Source organism: Buceros rhinoceros, unplaced genomic scaffold (genome assembly GCF_000710305.1).
Source record: "Buceros rhinoceros silvestris isolate BGI_N320 unplaced genomic scaffold, ASM71030v1 scaffold2034, whole genome shotgun sequence".
In the NCBI taxonomy this organism is placed as follows: Eukaryota; Metazoa; Chordata; class Aves; order Bucerotiformes; family Bucerotidae; genus Buceros; species Buceros rhinoceros.
Window position 1 is genome coordinate 50,721 of NW_010408607.1, and position 11,032 is coordinate 61,752.

At 38.2% G+C, this 11,032-nt stretch overlaps 1 protein-coding gene across 5 annotated transcripts in view; it reads right to left on the reverse strand.

Annotated features, from left to right (window-relative positions):
• ESRRG (estrogen-related receptor gamma) overlaps window positions 1-11,032 on the reverse strand; it is a 126,187-nt gene that overhangs the window by 48,786 nt on the left and 66,369 nt on the right. For 2 of the 5 annotated variants that reach the window (XM_010134912.1, XM_010134911.1), the window contains one exon: window positions 2,097-2,207. In XM_010134912.1, the coding sequence (XP_010133214.1) occupies window positions 2,097-2,207 (111 nt within the window). Of the gene's footprint in view, window positions 1-1,297; window positions 1,328-2,096; window positions 2,208-11,032 lie in introns of all 5 variants that reach the window. The other 3 variants (XM_010134907.1, XM_010134910.1, XM_010134908.1) reach the window with 3 other exon arrangements.

An 11,032-nucleotide genomic window follows, 5' to 3' on the forward strand; every position in this document is an offset into this window, starting at 1 on the left:
AGGGGGAAAAAGTGTGTGTATTGGAGTGTGGATTAGTACAGACCATAGTAAAATTCTGAATGTACTCAGAGAGCTCCATCGCTCAAGAAACTGCATAGCCATGAGCACTGTTTCTAGGTAAATCTTATTTAATGTTTCCCTAATTAGAATCAATAGAACCCAATTTTCGTTCCTGTGCCTTTGTTACGCACAAACTATCAGTCAGACTCCAGAAAATCTCCCAGGCTACTTCCACACAAAACCGATTCAACTGTTTCAACTCTTGACACTTATCTGCGGGATCTGGAAATTAAGTTTTATAAATGTTTGTTACAAAAATGTTTGTTATTGGGTGAGCAAAGGAAAACAAAGGGAGACACTTAGATAATGAGTAATGATTTATAATGATTTGTAAGGAGGTTAGTTTATCTCAGAGGAACCAAGCTTACAGAAATTGGAGTAGTTACCATCTTAAAGGTAACGTAATGCACTGCTTTGCAGTAATCTTGGGTTTAGACAGAGATTCTTGTGTTTCAGTTAATAGGAATATCTGTTCACATTAAACGGCTTGGGGGTTTGGGTTGGATTTTTTTTTTTTTTTTGCCTGTTTAGTCTTGGCTTTTTTGGTATGCTAGACTATCGACATTTCTACTCAGTGACAATATCCAGTAAATGAAAAACCGACAATCTGTGCACCCAGGAAAACTAAACCTCTAATGAAATTAAGCATTAGAGTTTATTAAATTTTATTGTATTATCAGAAAGTTTTTATTATAATGTGCAAAATCTGCTTAGCACAGCCCTAGATTGTATTTACAGAACAGTGGGACAGCTTATGGAGGCTGAGTAGAATATGCCAGATTGGACAATTGAAGGAATATAATCAGCATAATGTTTTTTGGAAAGGCAAAAGGAAACTATGCCATATGTTCACTTAAGCCTTAATTTTATGTAAAACTGGCTGTTTTTTCTTTAACACAGCTAAAATGCCCTTTCACTTACAGTTCAAAGACTGTTTATTTGCTCTCCAGATCCCCATATGCTCAAACGTATTGTACACAGCACTGTCCCCTACTGGGGAACACCAACAGAAAAAAATTCCATTTTCCATACAGCCAGGTATTTTTAAGAACCCGAAACTAACACGTGTCTTGTCGAAGGCACAGGGGCAGAGGCAAATGGAAGACAAGGAGGAGTTTGCCATCCTTTTTTCTCTGGCTCATTTCTCTCTTTAAGGAGCAAATTAACATCCTAAGCAGGAACAACTGGACGTGTGTGTATTCTCGTTTAATTCGGAAGAGTTTACAACTCTTGATACAGCCTGTCTGCCTTTGCAATGCATTAGCCACTTGCACTACAGCTATAATGCTATTAAATTTACTTCATGGAATTAGTACAGTCGCTGCTTGAGTTTATATAAGCCGCAAAGCAAAACCCCTAACTATTTTTAGTTAATCGCAAAGAGGATGGATCTTGTATTTTAGCAATGAGATGATCATCTCTCTCTCTCTCTCTCTCTCTCTCTCTTAATTTCAGCCTAGTGAGATACAATCAAGGACATTATTAAAACATAACAAAACAAAGAAAAAAAAAATCCACGAGGGTACTGGAGCCCAAACTACCAATCTATGCTTGTTATTAGTGTGGCATATTGCTGTTTTAATCTAATGCTAGGTAGTGTATTAATCTATAGGTATAAATTAATGAGGCTCTTAATGTATTTTCATTGGGAGGTTGAGCAGTCAAACTCATTTAGTTAGTGAAAACTACGAAAACCACTTCCTTGTGAAATCTGAAACTAGAAGCTTCAATGAACTAATGATCATAGTATGAACCGTTTTATGTACCACTGAAAATAAAGATAACCTGTAAATGTAAAATCTGCACTGCATAAACCATGCTTTTATACACTTACGCCTGTAAAAATATTCTTTGTTCAACTCCACTTGAGAAAGATGAGCATATTTAAAACAAAATATGTTAACAGCTAAATGGATACAGCGTTCATGGTAATATCTTCTGACCGAACCCTGGTTCCAGTCAGAAGGAACTTAGCAAACGGTGAGGAGTCAATGCACTGTATTCAAAGAGAAATTTGGTATATCTGGTGTACTCACATGGCTTTTTTGCTGGCTGAACTAGCTGAGGGTTCAGGTATGGGCTATTCTCTGCATCTATTCTGCGCTTGTACTTCTGGCGACCTCCACGTACTCTGTCTAGGCGAACACCTGCATTGGGAAAAATAAGCAAATAAGCAGATACATTATGAGGATGCCTTTCAGGTAACAATTTTCTATCTCCTGCCTTCCAGTATTTATTTAAAATACATGTTTATTTCCAAAGATTAATTTTAGAAAGCAAGGGAAAGCAGCACCTCAAGTATTTGCAATCTGTTTAGATTTTCACACGTGCAAGACTAAGTCTACAACATCATTTCCTGTTTGTTTAAAACCATTAGTTCATTTTTGCATTTTATTAAAAACAGTTAACAAATTTAGTTCCCATTTGAAAGAGTCTGATCTTAAGTCGTCTTTGCCAGAAGCAGAAGTGCAAAGCTGGAATTACCACCATGGATGTACAAGGCTAACAACGTGAGTAGAGAAGTACAGAGAGTTAGAACTTTACCAGCAATGGCTGCTCTACACAGTTTAGACAGACAAAACCAATTTCTTTAATTAACATGGATTAACATGGCCTGAGGATACAATGTAAGTATCCTTAGTAAAATAAAAACATATATGTGGCTTAAAGACTTGAAATGGTTCATGAGGGTTTGAGAGAAATTGTATGGCTGTGCGTTTAGATGTCATCAATGATGAATTAACGTTTGTGTTCTACCTCCGTATCGTTCACTGCTTCAATACAGCGTTCCGCTACCAGTTTTGTACAGATATATAGGAGTTTACCTTCCTGAAACAAGCTATAGCTGCTCTCACTGACAAAAAGAAAAAAGGAGGGGAAAAAAAAAAGTTGGTAGGTCCAATATAACAATTAAATATTTTTATTTCCTTCAGAGTCACCCAGGGAGATTTCCAGACAGCCAGGATGAATGTCAGTATAACCAAGGAGTAAAGTAACACTGAAGTTGAGAAGTCGACACGTATGCAGGTCAACAGGACAAGTAATACCAAGTGCAAAATTTGTCCGTGATGACATTAATTTAACTAGACAAGAATGCAAGGACACATTACGTATCAATGATCCCTGTGAGTGATGTAATGAAGCGCAGCTCGCGTTCTCACTTTTCTTTTCATTGGCTATTTTAGCTCTCCTCCCTCTATTTATCTTTTCCATTGCCCTATTCTACTATTACCCACATCCCTGATCTCTCCCTCGGAGGAAATACCTCCAGTACTGGCTTCTGGACAGCAGAGAAACCACCACCAGAAAGAAAGCGGTTTATGTGCACAGCAAGAAAAATACAGGGCTGAGTTTACATGCTGCCCATGACCCTGCACAGTCTAGATACTGGGAAACATCTGTCAGTCTTCTTTCCTCCTCAAAAAACAAAGAGGATTGACTGGGTTTTGGTGAAGAAAAGCCATTTTGCCAACTAGCTAGAAATCCAGGGCCAACTCTTCTTGGTTTGTTTCTGTTTCTTTTTCTTTTCTATTTCTTGCCTTTCTTTTTCTCCTTTTCCTGTTCTATCTCCCATTCTCCAAGCTGGTGTCAAGCTAACACACCAGAACACTCGCTAGCTGACCCACGGAAGACAGCAGTTTATAGATCCAGTTATGTGCTTCTCTGCCACCAGGGGAGGGTTTGCGTGCCTGGGTTCTCCTTTGCCCAGATGGACTGTGGCCATTTATAAAGGTTAGTAACACAGGGGGTACCACTCAAACACATACGCAAACAGCTCAGTGTATAATCGTGAGTGAAGTCTTACATATGGTATTTACCTATTTAACTACCAGGCTTGTGACCTATTTGTGGTCTAAGCTATCTATCTCATAAAATTCACAGTGATTCAATCATAAAAGCACAGTTATTTTTTGGTTTTTTTTTTTTAAGTTATACTTAGAAATGTATGAACTATAACAACAAATTATCATCAAAAGCTTTTTGGAGCTAATGATAAGTCAGAATTCTCCACACTTGAGTCAGGAATTTGAACTACACCTGAAGCAGATGACATCCAGGACAATACGCTGCCATAAAAACAAACAGCACAAGACCGAGGTTTGACAGTTGAATATTCAGAAATAGGCAGAGAATTAGAACAAGCCACATGCGACATTGGTGGCATTATGAAAAAAAACTGCCCAGCATTTGAAGAAGAATAGATAGAAAATGATTTCTGCATAATTCAGATGCCATCCTTCTTTCTGCTTGGGAGCAGATTTCATAGTGATAAAAGATGGATAGCATCAGATATAAGTATGTTTAATCAAAAAGTAATGGAACTGAAGCTTAAATTAAAATAATATAAATCTACCAAGACGAACAATTTTTTTACCTCCTTCGCATTTGCCAAGATCCACATTCAAGCTATTCACATACTCAATGGTAGGAAATAGAAATGAATGTGGCAATAGCGATATCACATATAGATGCATAGACGCACCTATTATACACAGCTATACCTACAAACACAGCTACTTACTTTCTTTTGTAAAAAAATTGTAATTCTAAATAACTGGGGAGTAACAGTGTTACACATTTTAAAATTACCTAAATCTATAATATAAATAATTCCAATTCTAATGTGAAACCATTTTTGAAAACGTAATACCAACACAGTATGAATTAGAGTTTAATTAAAACTGAAATGGAGTTTACCATCTTTTTAGCTCCTAAGCTTTCCTTGCTCCTAGTACCATTACAAAGAAGCTATTTTAGAATCAATTTCTGACAATCTAATACACTCTAAGTAGTATTTTAACTCCCAAGAGTTTTTATCGATGTAAACACAATGCTAGATGCCACTTCAGAGAGTACACCCATCTGACATTCCACAAAATCTTGAGCTTGGTGGGTAGCTAACTGAAATCCATAGGTTCCTGTCTATATGCATGCATCATGCATTTCTCTGCAACTCCCACAGCTTGTACGGGAGAATTAATTACAGAAGGATATTTTTATCTGCTCTCAAGACAGTAACAGCTGATGCCTTCTTTGTTAGAAAAACAAAGGGAAGAAAGAAAAACAATTTTGTCTACAAAGATCTTCATTTGGGGCAGGAGGGGCTTAACATCTTGATTACAGAGGTAGTTGCTGTAAATCAACACACACTCTGTACTCAGACTATTAAAGAGGATATTCTGGCATCTACTACGGTACAGGGAGAAGTTAAGCAAACCTCTGTTTCAAATGCCTGTGGCTTCAGCAACTCCATTCACTCACCCTATCAGCCCTCAACCATAGTGAACAGACAGACATCCACCCCACCTATACAAACTCATGGCACATATCCCACTGTACATATTATCATTAGAGTTTTTAGGGTCAAAACATCCGTTAATGTCACTGAACAAGGCTCCACTGAAGACAAGCAGGTTGATTCCCCGCATTCCCCAACACTGAGTTTCATTTTAAAATTCTTCAACAGAAAAACAAAAAACCAAAAGCCCAAATGAGAAAAACCAGGGATGACCACAGGGGCGTCATATGTGGTACAAACGAAAGAATAGTCCTGCTACCAGCTATGACTTCAACAGTTAAGCGCAATACACTCACTTTACACCTTAGGATGAGCACAACTCACGAGATCGTCTATTCGGGAGTGATGGGTAGTCACACATTTCAACATAATTTAGAAAGCACAGAAGGTAAGGGTGAGACTAGAACTATAATATATGGAGAGATGGAAACTATGTAAATCAATGCAATAGCTGCTTTTACTTTTTTAAAAGAAGGCAATTACACATCCTAATCCAACGTAAGAATTTCTGCAGCTGGCCTTAGGGACAAAAAATGGCCTCAGTTAGCATACAAGCTTCTACAAAAAAGGTTCATTCACCTCCTGGCCCCTCACACAATTTTCCCTTGACTTTCTACCAACGCTTATCAACATGCAAAATTTATTCTGAAGCGAGAGTATTCACATAGTTTTGCACAGAAATAACTGAAGGCTAGAGCTGATGTCCACAATGAACTACCTACCAGCTACTTCAGTCTAAACAAACTTCACAGTGGCAAACCCAGACGCTTCATTTTCTCTGTATTTCCTCATCTGCTTCTCCCTCACCCACAGACACAAATTACTACTCCTTTTCTCACACTGCTTTGTGTGGGCCAGGTACCCCACCGTGACTGGTGCTATATAATAACACATTGCCCTTATCTCCGTGGTGTTCTTCTTGCAATTCAGCTCCTCAGTATGATGATCATATTCAACAGTGTCAACTATTTTTCCACGCAGATCCAAATGTGCAGATGTCCAGATACCATGTGCAAAGTTTGCTATTTATAGCTTTATTATCTACCTCTCTTCCTGTTTTCCATCCCCTCCTCTTTATTTTGACTACAAGCTTCCATTGTTCATTTGTCCAGCTGTCCCACATAACTTATTGTCCTGATTCATGGAGCTCTATACCCACAGGAAATCCTCAGGCTAACTTGGAAGGCATTAGACCAATCCTTCCAGTCAAGACCTACCAACACCAGTACTGCCTATAAGAAATTGCCTGTAATTTGGAACAGCTTTTTTTTTTTTTGGGGGGGGGGATCTAATTAACTTAAATATGAACTAATGCATGAATAAATCAAAACTCCATCTCTTCCTTCCAGTTCATCAGTAAAGAACAGGTTTGAGATCAGAACCAAACCTACAATTTTGACTTCCTATGGAAATTACAAATTCCGCTCCCTTTCCATCCTCTCTACATGAGAGATATATGGCAAGCGGACACATTCTACTCCAGTGCCATTCTGGCAAGGTCCATCTCTAACACAGCACACTATATATGCACTGAATATATAAAATAAATAAACAATCCATTTTCTACAGATGTCTGTAGAATTCCCAGCGTTGTCTTAAATTTTACAGTGAGACCAGTAGGAACGGATACCCACATACCTGCATCTTGTTTTAGAGGGACATCAGTAGCAGAGGCAAAATAATAATAACTAAAAAAAAAAAAAGATTAATGGCAAAACTGGAAGGAGAAAAAGGAATTTTAATGGCAGGTTGTGATATGGTCCTCCCTTGGAACAACATCTTGATAAGAGTGTTCTGGTTCACTTCAACATACTGTGCTCATTTGTAAGAGTGCTGGATAAGCCCAGGTGAATATTATAAACTCTGGCTTTTGCATTTATTCCCATAGAATAGGCAAACCAGTTGATTTTTCCACCATGAACACAGACAGAACGTATTTAGAGATAAGAACACATGGTCATCTAGATACTCTTTAGACAATTCAGTAATCTCTATGGTTCGGGATTAGAGAAGTGCGAGGCCAGGGCATTAATCCTACAGTCTCAAAGATTTGTAGTGGAAAAAATACTTCCACTTTAAACCAAAAAAGACCTCTCTTTATACAGCAGAAACACGCAGGAAGTAACACAGCATGAAGGAAAAGGATAATATGAGCTATCTTTTCTTCTGGGTCTACATACATGTTTTATGTGCTGAATTATAAGGATGCCAGAAAGCTGCTGAAATCCATTAACAAAGTATTTGGATAATACCACATGCAGGTAAAAATTCAGCTAGAGATGTACAATATGAGTCCATTAGGCAGGCAATATTCTGAAAACAGAGTCCTATGTCATCAAAGAAGATAAAAGCTCTGGCTCACATTAAAGCTTTCCTGATCTACAGCTGAATTAACAATTAGCAGGGGAAGGCTTCAGTGTTTTGTCTTCTGATAGCTACCTGCACTATTAAATACACAATTTAGTGTAGCATAGGAAGCCTAAAAACCATCCTCCTACTTTAAAGTCCGTGCCAAAAGCCCAGGATAAAATTGGCTGTCCTCAAGAGGTGCCGATAAAACAACTTAGTTCAGGACTGAAAGACAAAAGAGTGTTTATTACTTTAATATCCGACTTGCTCTTTGACTATGAGTAAGTTGCTCAATTAATGTAACAGTTTATGACTAAAAAAAAAGTAGTATTAGGCCAATTAAAATATTTATAGAATTCTTCCATGTTGAAAAATCAAAAGAAAAAAATACTGCTTTTGTAAAACAAGTGTTTCAAACCAATATTTCATTTCAAAGTTTGTTCATGTTTAATAATTAAAAATATTTCTGGGCACGCAAATGTAAGTAACATTTTGGAAAACCCATTTTTTTCCCGGGAGGAGAGGATGAGAAGGCTGGAATTTGGGAAAGGAACAGAAAAAAACTTCTCACTGGCTAAAGACCAGAGGATTTTTTTTTTTTCCAGTTTCACAAAAGAACTGATAAATGTGTTACTTACACAGCCCGGTACTCAACCTCTCTTGAAAGGAACATTAACTTTGCATGAACTAATCATCTACACGCTGCATTTTTGTGCATTGTCATTTATGCTTTAAAACATACAAGAACATGCATAAAATCTACTTGGTTTTCCCACACAAATGAGATTTTGTGTAAATAAACTCCATTATTTCTTAGCACGTGTGATTTCCATTGAAGAATGGTCCATAAACAAAGATGTTCACATGAAGAAAACACGGTATAAAATGTTTTAGAGTGCGACCGTTGCTTTACATTTTTAATGGTTCTGTAGGAAGCTAAGTATCCTAATCCATGACACTCACAAATACAAATTAGGTCACACGCAACAGGTGACAAGTTTTAATTGAATGTCTTCTGTCTGCAATTCTGACAAAAGGTGAATGGAAATAAATGAGTCTGGCAAGACAGCCCTGAGCCTTACAATACCCAATATCTCATTATTTTTAAACAGCTATCTATAAACTGATGCTGACAAGCCTTGAACCTTTTATTTCTGTGCAAGAAGAGGTGAACGTGCAGAAAGAAAGAAAAAAAAAACCACAAAACCAGGGCAGCTACTCTGTTGCATTAAACATGCAATACTCATTATTAGCTCTCAAATACTACAAAAGAATATCTTTTACACTTCAGATGAGAACTTATTAAAAAAATCTGTTTCTCTTCCAGAAGAGATACGCTCTAGGCACTTATTCCTAGTGGCTAAACTTGAACTTTTCGGCGTGTTATGCTACCAGAACTTGATTAGAATTACGCTAGACTCCCACTGATTTGAAAGAGACCAAAATTAGGCCACTAAATAGAGCCTACAAAACTCCCCCTTGTTTTCCTTTACTCTTCTGAAGTGAGGAAGAGGCTGCGTTGCAGCAAAACGCGTGTCTTTGCACACCGTGAAGGAAAAGCGATGCAGAACTAAGACCATGAATACATAAAGCCCCGATGGTTCTGAAATGAAACAGTTACCATCACATAACACTTCTCTCCACATCATCTGGTTTACTAATACACTAATAACTAGGAAGCAGTGTAAAATACTGCCAAAGCTTTTATGAATAACTCAGAAAATACTGTTGCTAATTGCACCATTAAATTTCACGTCAATGTGCTTATATATCATAACCATACTATATAATAATATATGCCTTATTTTTTTAATTATGCGTACGACGTCCTGGGACAAGGTATAAGAATAAATAAAGGCAATTTATCACTAACTAAATACCACAGTTCCTACCTTAATTTATTTAAATATAGTTACACAAGATGCTATCTTGTTTCGGAGTTCAAATTACAACCCATTTAATGAAGTGGAGCTTGCTGCACTGTAAAGTCATTACTGCATCAATACGCCTGTAACCATTACTTTAGGGTGACAAGCGCAGACTGGGGAAGTCAGCTTGGCTGATGATCCAAAGAGAGGGCATGGATCGCCAGGAGACCGAAAGGTCAGAAAGGAAGTTTGAGCAAGGCCATAGCAACGTCTGAAGGTCAGAAGCAAGCCTTTATTCTAGATCGCGTCACCAGAGCTTATAAAGAATTCAGGAGCTATGCTAGTGACAAGTCTAATAGAAAAGAAGTCTCACTGAAGTTCTGGACCATTTACTGGCGACTCTCAAGAGAGATGGGAAGATCAAAATGGAATGCGTTGTAATAATCGGACTGTGAAGTACCAGTAGCATGAATCAGGATCTCAATACCCTTTTCAGATACAATAACTGTAGTTTCACAACAGTTCAGTTAGCAAATTGCATGATGTGGGATTCTGGAATTAATCTGAGATCCAGAACTCATGGGAAAGTTTGTAATATGTGAGTTGAAACAGTTATAGAAAATCATATAGGTCCTCCTGGGACCAAGAAATAGCTTGCTTAGAATTAGGATTTCTGTCTAGACAGGGTGATTTCATTTTCCTGGAACAGAACCAGAGAGAACAAAAGGATCGATCTCATCATACTAGAGCTTTAAAAGAGATGTACGGTTCACTGAAATAGTAGAAGTTCTTTACCCTAACAAAAACGTCCCTTAAGTTTGGGTTTGTTTTTTTTTTTTCTTTTAGCTTTTATCCTCTTTTTTTTTTCTTCCCTTTGGGACAAACTCTTTCTCACCTTCCTCAAGCAGCAGCCAGTCTGTGCTGAACTGTGCGACCGTAAGATGGGCAACTTAAGTTTGGGTTTGTTTTTTTTTTTTCTTTTAGCTTTTATCCTCTTTTTTTTTTCTTCCCTTTGGGACAAACTCTTTCTCACCTTCCTCAAGCAGCAGCCAGTCTGTGCTGAACTGTGCGACAGTAAGATGGGCAAAATTTAGTTTCCAAATTGCACTGATCTGACAAAGCAAAAGGGAAGACTTGGCGTGGTGAATGGAGTTCAATCCAGTTGGTGGCCAGTCACAAGTGATGTTCCCCAGGGCTCTGTATTGGGGCCTCTTCTCTGTAACATCTTCGTCAATGATCTGGATGACGGGATTGAGTGAACCCTCACTAAGTTTGCAGATGACACCAAGCTGGGTAAGAGCGTTGATCTGCTTGAGGGCAGGGAGGCTCTACAGAGGGATCTGGACAGGCTGGATCAATGTGTCGAGACAGTTGTATGAGGCTCAATAAGGCCAAGTGCCAGGTCCTGCATGTGGGTCACAACAACCCCCTGCAGCTCTACAGGCTGGGGGAAGAG